This window comes from Gasterosteus aculeatus, chromosome 17 (assembly GCF_964276395.1).
Source record: "Gasterosteus aculeatus chromosome 17, fGasAcu3.hap1.1, whole genome shotgun sequence".
Taxonomy (NCBI): domain Eukaryota; kingdom Metazoa; phylum Chordata; class Actinopteri; order Perciformes; family Gasterosteidae; genus Gasterosteus; species Gasterosteus aculeatus.
In genome coordinates, this window is record NC_135705.1 from 6,756,826 (window position 1) to 6,769,675 (window position 12,850).

Consider the following 12,850-nt stretch of genomic DNA (forward strand, 5'->3'; position numbering starts at 1 on the left):
ACCCCTGCCCTGAGAACGCCACACTCATTGCTTGTGCTCTCTTTCTGTGTCTTTCTCCCTCCTCCTCCCTCACCTTCTGCCTTCTTTGAATTCCTCTCTCGAATTCGTCCCGCTCTCCCTCTCCCTCTCTCTCTCTCTCTCTATCTGTAGCAGTGATGGGGAGGACCACCATGTAGAGACAGAGAGGCAGCGGAGGCAACAGCAGAATAGCAGCAATGGGAAGCCACTCATGGAGCGGGTCTGGACTGCAGCCGTGGTGAGCCTGAGATCTACAGGACTTGGAACCACCATCATTGCCCTGCTCAGGACCTGACCACTGGGGCTGTCCAAAGCTCACCTGGATGCTCCCCCCTTCGTCTTGCCCTCCTCTCCTTGTTCTCTGCTGGTCTTTCTCCTCTTCTGTTTCTTCTCTCTAATGGTTTTCGGTTCTGCCGATGTCTGACAGCCGCTCCTGAGGCAGAGAAGCTGCTCGTCGATTGATCCCGTCGGACGCCCTCCCCCCCGCTCCCCTTTTTAATCTATCTGCCCACTTTACCTATCAGTGGCATTCTTTTTCCTTTTTATTTTTTTGGGGGTTGTCTTTGCTTGCTCAAGACCTATTTTGGATTTTTTTTTTTTTTTGGGGGGGGGTGGAATGAGATTGAGCTCATCTCTCTGTTGTGCAAGATTTTTGATTGATCAATAAGCAATAAGAAACACTTATCTGACTGACTTGACCAGCTGTCATCATGGGGGACATGTCGAACAGCGATTTTTATGCCAAGAACCAAAGAAACGAGGAGAACCATGCGGCGAGCTTCGGCTGCTCGGTCATGGAGCTCCGCTCGTTGATGGAGCTGCGTGGGCCAGAGGCGGTGATCAAACTCCAGGAGGACTACACGGGCGTAGAGGGGCTCTGCAAACGACTGAAAACCTCCCCCACAGAAGGTGAGCTTCCGTCCTCCTCAGTCTATGTGCTTGGATGTCTGTTTGAACATGTGTGCGGCAACTATGTATCAACTGTGTATCACATGACGGACCTCGTTCGATTGATGGTAGATCTACGTAATACTTACTGTTGGTTGGAATATGCATCATTATCTACTCGGCCGACCTGCTTTATTCAATGTGAAAACCATTTGTGAAAAAGCACCTGGTGAAATGCAGAAGCACATTACCAGAACAACAGGCACAGGAGGGAGTCTCGATTGAAAGGACTAATGAAAATTCTTCTCAGCCTGCTAGTGTTCGGTCTGTAGCGTGTATAGAAATCTTTTTTAAAGTAGGGCCCCCCCCACCGCCCCCTTTCTCCCTTCCCCATATGCCCCCCATCCCCTCCCCTTTCCCATTCTCCCACTGCGTCAGCCAATCAGCTGCAGCCTTATTTAGGAGAACGTTTCTAGGGCAACACGGCAGAGGTTCTGGCCACGTGGGATGTGTTGTGTCATCTGCAAAAATGGGAGAGAAATACCAAATAGACCAATAATGATGATGAATATATTTATATATATTTTCTTTGGTGACACTGAACATTTAATATCCACAGTTCAAATGCCAAATATATTTATTCAGATATTTTGAAATCTATATACTGTTAAATTTCTTCCCCATTCTTGACTTTTTCTACATATAGAGCATACAAGAACATACCCACCTAAGAGCTCCCTCCTCCCATTAAGTAGAGATCATTGAGTATTCAGGCGGGGTCACCTGTGTGACATCAGCGGTAACCTGTAACCTTATTGGCTGATAACCAAAGAATATTTTGTTTCCCGGTCGAGTCATCCAATAGCACCACTTCTAGGTCAGCTGGTGGTAATACCTGCAGAGTTACGTAGATACAGTCCTGAGAACGAAATAAAGAGTTCAAGAGCAAATCCGAATATAATGGAATAGAATAAAACACTAATAATGGACGTGGTGCCTATTGCTCGTCACCATATTGTATAGGATACAAACAATACTATTTTTTGTGTGTTTGCACTAAAAGTTTCCAGAATTACAGCTTTCAGACTTCCATTGAAACTAAAATGAATGTAACTAAACTCAATTTTTGAAACAGGTTATAATTAACTTAACTAACTAAGTAGTTGAACCCTTCACCAGTGCCACTGTTTATGTAACACACATCCCAGACATTGAGGGTCTAGTCTTTACAAAGAATAGCATGTTATAACTCATTCAAGATTATACATACTAAATGTTTGATTGCATTTTTGATTTGCATTTTTATGTTTAAGAGACTTCCACACTGACATTATTCACAGTGCAAAGGTGTTGTTCTTCCTCGTGCCTAATAGCTAAAATACAAACGGTGAAATACATGTTGCTCATTTTATGCATTTTGTCTCTTGAGCTGCTTCTGTATTATTGTTTTACACCATTCTCAATGGGTAAAACCTCAAGTTTGCCACATTGTGGCTGAGACCTTGCCCACATTCAAGATGTTTCACATGTTCCTCTCAATTTGAGTAATAATTGTTGTGATTAAGCCCGTTATCGCTCACTGGATCATTCACTAATTGGAAACAGGGTGATGGTATGTGGCACTATTTGTATTAGTGATCCCGGGTGTTTCTATGATTATGTTGTGTGCTGCGTGTTTGCTCCACAGAACATATGTTATCTCCAAAATATGATCACGGTAATCATCCATGAAGCTATTGTGCATTGCTCGCGGTAGTCATGTGTGGTGTGTGTAATGTGTACGCGTCCCAGCGGACTGAGGCCTTGAGCACGCTTGACCTAACAGCCCCGTGTACTGCAGCCCGTGCCAGCTCTTTCATATGATACGAACAGTGGACGAATAGCTGGCCCATTATTCAGCATTAATTCATAATGGCTCTGTAGGTACAGATAGTAAAGGGTTTGCACTCTCCACCACAGGCGTTTAGACGCATCAGGCACCACCCTTCCGCTACATTGTTGCCACTGTACATGGAACCGTACAAAAGGACATTTTAGGGGATGTTTTAAAATAAGATGATCTCTCCAATTTGTGCTTCATGGGATAGAGTGAGGACTGCATCAGCAGCCCCCACACACAATGCACGTTCTGCACCTGATGGCTTTAAAGTAAAAAGATTAGCGCCACAGTTTGGGGGGGGGGGGACATATTGTTGACAAGATGAATGTTTTAGGAAGCTCCACATTTCTTCAGGCATTTTCCCGTTCACCAATTTTTTCGTTTTCAAGCTTTCATGACCCCACGCATACCTACTGTGATTACCTTCAGTCAGCGGGCGGTTACTTGTGGCCTCGTAGGTGACTGCGGGGGTGAAGAAGGTAGCGTTTCCCTGAGGCAGCCAGCCGGGTGAACGGTATGAGTCACTCAGGGGCCAGGTGGGATGTCAGGCTACAGCTTAGTTTCCAAAACAGACCTGCTTCTCCTGAGACAGGGGAAAGGACAGTGTGGCTGCTGCAAAATGTGGGGAGATGCAACACCATGGCTGGTTCCTCTAGGTAGGCAGCAAGGAGGTGCAGTGCTGAGGGCAGATCATTCCCGGAGGGGTGAGAGATTAATGTTCTTTCATCTCAATTTCTTCCTCATTTATCTTATCTAGTAACCCGCCTGGGAATGAGCTATTTTATTTACAACCAACCCACCCCAAAAACTCGATGTTGTATACTCACCCATATTTCAGGTCATATTTCTCATTGCCACTAAAATATTCCCACTTCCCATTCCAGTCTTCTGACTACCTGTATCTTCTCTTCACCCCCCCCCCCCCTCATGAACGGCACATACTTCACCTCCACCAACGACAAATCTCCCTCTACGTCCCCTCCCCCCAACCTCCAGACACTTTTACAACTGCAGGTTATGATTAAGTCCATTCGCTATGCTTGCCAATATTTCAATCACAACAAAACTATATTTCAACCGACTAAATGTTCAATATGTATTCCCTTGCGGTGTACATCTAATCAGTACCATGGATGAAAAAGTTCTCCATTATTCATCTTTCTTCTCGTCCACCACCTCACTCGATAGATTGTAAAGTTATTTCAGGCATGCATATTTATGCTCGGGGAGTATCACACATTTTCTATGTAGAGAAATTGCAGGCTTTGTTGAGGCTTCGATGGGCATAAAAACTGTCAGAGTTAAATAATCAGTTGAAAATATGAGCTTTGTAAGAAAGGATCTGGGTCTTTGAAAAGGCGGCTCACATAAAATGGACAAAAGTTAACTTGTGAAAATGATGCATTTCTGGTACCACACATGCTGCCTCAACTCTCTTCAATTAAATGAAAACGCTTTTGTAGAAATCAAAAAACATTCTGCAGCATAAATCCGTTAATTTTCACATTCAATTTTTTATCAGTTGGATGTTTTGCTCCCAATAGAAACATTCTGCAACGCATTCAGAATTCTGCTGCATCTGCTATTCATGTCTTGGCAATAATCTTCTCATTGAACGGCGCAAAAATGGTATTTGATTTGCAAACCGCTCCTGCAAAAGAAGACTTCAAAAGGGCATATAGAAAAATATGGGTTACCACTTCCCAACAGTACTGGATAACTTTTCACTTAAATGATCTTATTTCTTCCCTTCCTTCTTCTTCTTGTCCCCTTTAGACCTCCTCCTCCTCATCAATCGCTCCACCTGCCCATCATCTCTCCCCGTTATCACCACACCTTAATTCTCTTCCCTTCGTCTCTCTCTCTCTCTCCTCTGCTCCCATTTCTATTTCTGTGTACTGGTCGGTCGCTGGTATCCCAGTGGGCCAGCGTAGCCTTATTAGACCTGCTCTACATCTGTAACCTTCCCCATCTCCACCTTCTACTCTCACGTCAGTTTCTAGCAATGGACTAGTGCTGGAAAAGTAGCACACCGTTTATAAACTTTATTTTGCTTCATAAACTGTTGAAATATACAGTACCGGAAGGGAAATAGAATTTTCTTTGTTGAAAGTATTGTTTTGACATTTGGATGGATTTCCCCTTGTAAAATAGATCATTCCAGGGTTTGAACAGTTGTCTTGTGTGAAGGTCACAATCAGTTGATTGAAGGCCGTTATGTTTATGGAGTATTTGCTGGGGAATGTCCTTGCATTGTTGTTTATGGCAGTAATGAGAAGGGAATAGGGCCAGATAATACGTCAAACCAATGGCGCTGTTCGTCATGGAAGGAGGTTGATGATGGTTTTTGTGTTAACCGTCTTTTCGCTGAGGGTTAACACTTACAAAGAAATGTAATTGGATTCCACACACGGATACACGTATCAACACCACACTCTTAACGTGTCACACACTGTATGAATCTAATATTCTGTAACCAGTGATTTATATGTGACATTACATTGATGGATGAGAGGGATGTGTGCATTATGTGTACGGTTTACAGAAATTGTTAGACAAAGAAAAAACTTTGAAAACTAAAGATTCTATCTTTATGGATCTATAGAAATATTTTCTATCTTTTGTATTCTTTGCTTACATCCTCCTGCAGATACCAGTCCGATATCATACATAGCATTGTTTTACATTTTCATAGCATTACACCTAGAAATAGTTTTTGCTCTTCTGGTTCCCTTATTTTCAAGTTTAATGTTTTTTTATGGCCGTTTGATAGATTTCTTAAAGGTCTCTAGGAAATGTTAATGTTATGCTAAAACTAGTTCTAATTTAACTTGGTGCTGACGACGTGAAGTCATGCAACCGTGGTGAAGTTTGTACCCTCAAGCTTTTTTCTTCTGCCGATTGTATTTAAACTCCGTAAACTACATATATTCTTCTGCTGCGCAAAATGGGTATCATTAAAGTATCATTAAGTATCATTAATCTAAAATCCAATGGAATCCCATTTCCTTTTTGTCTCACCCTGGTCGCCCCAAGAAAAACACGTCGTTCCCTCCCGCTTCTCACACACTTAGTTCTCTCCTGCTCCCACGACGAGGCCTTTACAAAACCTACACATAACTCAGGAAACTGTTTTCACCCTCTCACCGTCTCCATCTCTCCATCCTTCTTTATCAGTTCTACTGTAAGTTCTGATGAAACACCTCTCCCATTTCATCTCCTTTCTTTCTCATGTTCACACCCACCTCCTACCCGTTCTCCATCTAATCTTTTGTATCCCTCGCTTGCAATAAAGTCCACATTTCAGTCTGTGTGGCGTCCACATTTCTGCACATTCTCCTTTTCATATCTCAACCCTGTTGTTCCTTTTCCTGCTCTTCATTCTTCAAGTCTGTTGGCTGATCATTGCACCTCTCTTCCTCGCTCACTTTCTTTTCCTCCCTCCCTCCATCGCGGTCGCGGCACCACGAGCATGTTCCCCTCTGACGCAGTCTATTTAATCTCTGTCCCACAAGGGATCTCTCACATGGAGCCGTCTCTTTATTAAGGGCATTTTATTCTGCTCTGCAAGTCCTTCTCTCCGCCTCTTGTTTCTGCCTCCCTCTGTCCTCACCTCTACTCCCTTCCCCTAGTGACTCTGTGAAAGAGATAGAAGAGGTAGAAAAAGAGAGAGAACAAAATAAGAGGCAGTGAAGAAGAGAGAGAGCTGGCTCTCCGAGAACAGATTATAAATGATATACAGCCATTTTGCTCCGCGAGGAAGAAAAATCACATCATGTGCAGACGCGCACACACACACACACACACACTCACACAGGTGTTTTGCTGCAGTGTAGTAGCAATGACCTTGAGGCAGTGCTTAGGCAGTTTCGTGGCTCTGTGGTGAATCACTCTAAATGCATTATTAGGAAGATTTACTGGGAAGGGATGTGCAGAATCCTTGAGTTGTCAAGCTGATAAATGTCTTTGCTACGTCTTGTTTTTTCCAGTCGGAAATAATCACGAATCAAACAAAAATAACACTTTGCATTGCAAAAGTTCTTGTGGTTAAAGTTTATCTTTATCTTTACCTTACTATTAAAAGAGCAATCTTTAGCACGACGATAAAGCATCTAGCATTGTGTACGTGTCGTTATGTCCCTCTAGAAGTTAGGTTCATAAGCACAACCCAACAAAACTGTTGTTATATATGGTTTTTTTTAGTAGAGCGTAGAGATGGAGAATATGGGGAAATCGGTTAAAAATAATGCAGATTATAACTGTAACAATCCCACTAATAACATTTTACTGTATGAAAGGTTTATTGTATCTGAGAGCTTGAAAGCTTACTGTAAACTTAAAAAGCCGTCCTCCACCTTTTCCAACAATTTGATATCAGTGAGGAAGCCATGAAAGCTTTTTCAATTCCAAAAACATATTCTGTCTCTGCAATGCCCTGTCCATGCATTAATCATTGATTGGTCATTGATTGGTCAGTTGACAAATTAGGAACCTTACTAAAAATTACCTTTTTGGTGCTGTGTCCATTTTAAAATGCAGTAACACAAAAAGCACTGAAGCACTAAAAGTGATAAGACACTTTTAGCTGGTATATTTTGTGAGGCGGAGGAGTCCCCTTTCACTTTTCAAATGCTAAGGCTTTTATACGAAGGTTTGATTACTGTCTCTGGAGAAATACAGTGTGGGCTGGTTTCCCGGTCAGAGATCAAACAAGCTCTCTGAAAAAAACTGTAGACATAGTGTATCCATAAGAATTCCACGGAAACGCATCCCTTGTCATCCCTGAATGTCAGAATGTACCATATATCTTCAAACTGTATATATTCTAATCAATAGTGGAGAATATCAGCTCAAGCCAGTGTGTGTGTGTGGACGCTTGGCATGGCCAGCAGTGAAGTTAGCTGTCCCAAGAGATGCCTGACTGAATGTAAGGGACAGATGCCAAATGCAGGCTCTATTGGCCTGTTGCCATGGCGCTGGGTATACTGTACGTACAGTGTGTCCGCCGGTGTGAGTATAGTATACTACTCTGTAAGCATTGTTCAAACGGACTGCTTTAAAAGTATAACATTTTCAGTTAATATGAACAATAATCCATTTATAAATTAACATTTCAAATGTCCTGCATGATTACGGATTAATTTGACAGTTAAGCTATTTCACATTGAAAAAAAATGAATTAAATTGACTATGGTATAATGTCTTATGGAATAGCATGTAATATTAAATAAATAAATAAAAACATATTCAGGCAACCTTTCTTTCATAATTCCAAATGAATAAAATTAATAAGTCAATGTTATCTTACAGGTTCATACCAAAGAAAACCAATGCCCTTAAAAATAACACGCAAATCCCCAAAAGTCAGAGGCACCTTGAGATTTTAGGAGTCCGTGGTACTATGAACCTCCCGGCACTTGGGTTTGGACTGGCTGAATTTTAGTTGCTACAGCCGCTTGCTGTTTCTGGGAGTTTTTAACAGCAAACTTATAGTTACTGGGAAAAAGTACCATGGGTCCCTGAACGTAATGAATATGATGTTTACCGATCACATGAGACAATATTTATTAAGCCACTGCACCCTGTGGTCCCTTCGCTTCCCGCCACCAGAAGACTGCTTCTCCACGACCAGAATGGACAGCAGGTCCTGACCTTCTGTAGCAACCTCAAATTCACCCAGTTCACTCACCAGTGCCGGGAGTCTGGTCCCTTGTTCCTGGACTGCGCTACAGATTAAAACACTACGGGAGTTTCCACCAGCCCACCTCATAAGCTCTCCCCCGTCCGGAAAGTCTGTCCTCACATAAGCGATCAGCTCAAACATACAGTGCCAGAAACTGACGTCTCTAAATGCTTCTCTGTCCCAGGTCATTGTCGTATATCTACACCGAGCTCTTGTCCTCTGAAATGTCCTGAATCGGAACCGGCGGCTGGCATCCAGAAATATGAATAGCAGGTTGACAGGCGTCGCAAAGCTTTTAGCTGAATATGCAGCTTATGCGGCGGCTTCTTTCTCCCCACGTCAGCTTTTCCCCCCATTTGACCTCTTTGCCCTCTCCTCTCCCGCTGGGGGGAGGAGTGAGGGGAGCAGAACAAGGGTGGTACCACGGCTGCCAACGCAGACAGACAGCGTCTCTCTCTCAAGGGCACATGAACGGATACACTCTTGGACGAGATCCAGCCCTACGTGGCTCGAGGGCACAGAGCAGCTTTCTTTCTTTCTACTTTGGGTTTATATATCCTGTAGAGAATGATCCATAACGTCCCAGTGGCAGCAGAAGGGAGGAACAGGTCCTCAGACGAGGGGTCGGTTGGGAATTTTTCCTTTTGTGAACCTCTAAAATACAAGTACTTATACAAGAAATCTAAAACTAAGCTTGTTTAGTCGCACCATTCCTCAAAGCAACAAAGGAACAAAGCACCAAAATCAGACACTGGCTGCTGTGCAAACTCTTCCCTTCAGCTTCTACAGTCTCTGGTCACAGTATTAGTCAATTATTGCAAATTTAGCGAGGGAATATTTACACTGGAGCAGCTTCAGATTTAACAGAATCTTCATTGGAGAATTGTTTTCATTAACCTTTGAACAAAAGGTGGTGGAATATGTATTCAGAGCCTTTACTTAAAAGTAAAAGTACCAATACAGGGATGTAGCAATCGTTTTATTAGGAAAAGCCATGAATTAAAAAGTAATAGCATTTAAAAATGTCTGAACAGATCAGAAATATGACCCTGACAGTTCTTACATCAGTGGAAAAATCAATTGTGTTGAATTCCATGTAAGTACATCTGGTTCGGGTCAGAAATATTATAGGTGATCCAGACATCCATTTGTGCAGCATGAGGTTACATGAGCTCCGTCCCATTACAGTTTCATCAAAGTGCTACTGCATGGAACAAGCAGAGATCAATACTCTTTCTACTCTCCACTGGAATTTCCCAACAGTGTTAGAATTTGTAAACTATTATTGCAATTGCAGTGTGTTGTATTATTTAATCCAGTGGTCCCCAACCACCGGGCCGCGGACCGGTACCGGTCCGTGGGCCGTTTGGTACCGGGCTGCACCACAGAAAGCTTATATTATTTTTTTTTCTGAAAAATGTTTTATTTTGAAAATTGGCCGGATTTTCTCCTAATTATGTGCGCTCGTCCCTCTGACATATTCCCCACGCGTCACCAGGCGTTTTTCTTCACGTTTACAATTGTCCTCTTACCGTGCACGGCAGTTTCGCCCACCAGCGAACACAGAGCGCGACTACTACACCCCCCCCCCCCGTCGGACCTTCTCGACCGATCTGCAAAATATTGTCTGACATGAAAACGGTCCGTGAGGTAAAAAAGGTTGGGGACCACTGATTTGAATCCATTCAAGGTATATTTTACAATTACCATATAGTGATCAATGATTAATTAGTGATTCATGTCAATGTATTACAGTAATTAGTGTTATAGCAGATTCAATTTATTTGGCACTATTCCGACACAATAATCTGCACCTCCCTGGGTGGGGTGAGGAGGGGGGCTGCCCTGACCTCCTATTTTACCTCCAGGTCGAAGCAGACTGACAACGAGGGGCACACAAGGGTTTTGTAGATTTCACTCACCCGTCATGACTATTTCATGACACTCTGCTACTTTGAATTTTAATAGCTGCTCTCATTGTGTTCAGAGCTATTTGAGCCCCCCCCGGGGGAAACCGGAGACTGTCTCCTCTTTCAGCCTCTTGGATTGGGCGCTTTCCCTTTTCAGTACAGGGATGTTTGAAGGCAAACATTATTTGAATGGTGGAAACAGGCTGGAATTACTGGATGAAGTTACTGAGCCCGCTACACTTTGCATTTATAACTATGTAGTGTTTAAACAGCCTCACTCACTCTGACTATCTATTTCACTGCCACACCAACACACACGCACCCTACAAGCTGTAAACAGATGTCTCATTAATGTTGCGTCCACATCTAGGGCAGTGGGGCCAGCTGACATCACAGTGCATGAGACAGATACATTAAACGACTAATGCGTTCAGAAGGAGACTCATGTTCCAATGCTTTGGTCGAATAAGCGCATCTGTGCTGTCGCTGCTTTTAACTCCCACCGTTTTCTGCGACTTCGGTCAGGAGACTGAACTCAAATCTGACACATTTCTGTTCTTCCCCAGAAAGCTCTTTATCTTATCACATTTTGCTCTTCTGTGTCTCATGTTAGATAAATGTGCATTGATGTCCTTCCCCTCACCGATTGTAATATGGATTGGGAGATTTTGGTTTGATGCAATCCCACCAATGCATACACGGCACAACCATCATCTCACTAATAGTATTAGTTATGCTGCCCTAATGCACGGGATTTTTTCACACATGCAACCCGGGATCCATAATATGAACTGTATCTCAGGCTGCACTGATGAAACCTTCATCTTCCATTAGTCACCGTCAGCTTGTTTCAGTTTATTCCCCTCTGTGCTGCTCTTGATGCCCTTCTTACCATGGCTTCCCAAAATTATTCTTAAGAGGTGTTAATTAAAGCTTTGACGACTCAAATTCTGTGATACGAGGAGCATACATCAAACACATCTTGTCCACAGATTCAAAAACAAGCCAGATTCATCACCATAGAAACCAAAGAGCATCATAGCTTACAAAATGAACGCGGGATGCACAATTCATTCTTTTAGACTCATGATTATCTAGCTTAAGACAAAGTAGGAATACTAAGTAATAATCAGTTATCGTGTGTGTGTGTGTGTGTGTGTGTGAGAGCTGTGAGCTGTGTTCTCTCACTCCACTCCACCATCTCCTGCATGAGTCAGACACATAGAGCACATTGCGTGACAGCAAAACTCACCCACTTGTACAGCTGCCCCCACAGACTCACACAAGCACACTCACACACACACAAGTACATGTTTGATTTTCAGCATTGCAGCTTGCATTTAATATGGGTATTTGGGCCTTTTTATAGAAAGCACAAAGTAAGTAGCGTCAGAGTCTGCGTGCAGACGCACTGGCTTCTTGGTCTTAATAATGAAAAACCTAAAACAATTACTAGGACCTAAATGTGTTTAAATAGTCAGCATTTTCAAAATAAAGCATAATAATCTTTTGCAGATGTGAACCACAGGGCGTAAAAGTATTTCGCCTAAAATGTTTATTATTCCTATAAGTAATTGTTCAGTGGAATCAGCCACCAGAGCTCCTCTGAGCTCGTGGAAAATCTGTGACTGCTGCTGCCCCCCCGGGGATTGTTTCTCTGAGGTGTTGCACAGTACGGCTGTAATATGAGGCTGGACGTGCCACCACAGCAAACAAATGTGTTTGTTTACATACAGTACAACATATCTGCCGCCTGTTTTCCTGCACTGAGGACGAGTCAGGTTGATTCATCCTCGCGCACAGAGAGACGTTCCTCTGGCGTGGACACTCGTACTGATGGAGTGTGGAGAATACAGAGAATAAGATCTCAAAACCACATTGTCAGCTGAGCAAAGACACGATTCATTAAACCAACGACAACACCAAATATGAAAAGACACCATTTTACTGGGTTATAAATGCTGCGCTAACATCAATCCAAGTTTGTTCCCCTCCTGAAGTGGCCTGCACTGATAATGATGCTGTATTATCTGAGATTCAAAATGACAGGCACAAGCCTTTGTAGCATGGTTTTACGCTCTATTTCTGCTTTTTATGCAAATGTTACGTTACTGTTTGAACATTTTTACACTCCTAGTTCTTCTAACTCCCTCCTCTTATTGACTTACACACAACATGCTGCGTAATGTTTAATGTCATCCTTACTGTTACTGCATGGTAACAAACTTTTCGGTATGGCGTAAAATGGCATCGTTCTTCTGGAGGTCATTTTCAAGGACGTTATGACACATCTCTCCATCTTCTAATAAGAGGATGATAATTATCCACCTTTCAGCCGCTGATGGGTTATTATTCATAGAGTTACTCTACACACAGCCTACTCTTATTCACTCTTTTCCTCGCTCTCTTTCTCACTCTCTTGTCCTCTCTGAGTCACACTTCAACCATTCTCTTCCCTCTTCATTCCCCCTC

At 42.9% G+C, this 12,850-nt stretch overlaps 1 protein-coding gene across 15 annotated transcripts in view; it reads left to right on the top strand.

Moving 5' to 3' along the window:
• Positions 1-12,850, top strand: part of atp2b2 (ATPase plasma membrane Ca2+ transporting 2) — an 86,046-nt gene that overhangs the window by 33,497 nt on the left and 39,699 nt on the right. For 13 of the 15 annotated variants that reach the window (XM_078091827.1, XM_040203872.2, XM_040203863.2 and 10 more), the window contains exon 2: positions 151-927. In XM_078091827.1, coding sequence (XP_077947953.1) covers positions 729-927 — 199 coding nt within the window. In that variant the 5' untranslated portion in view covers positions 151-728. The remainder of the gene's footprint in view (positions 1-150; positions 928-12,850) is intronic. The other 2 variants (XM_078091830.1, XM_078091828.1) reach the window with 1 other exon arrangement.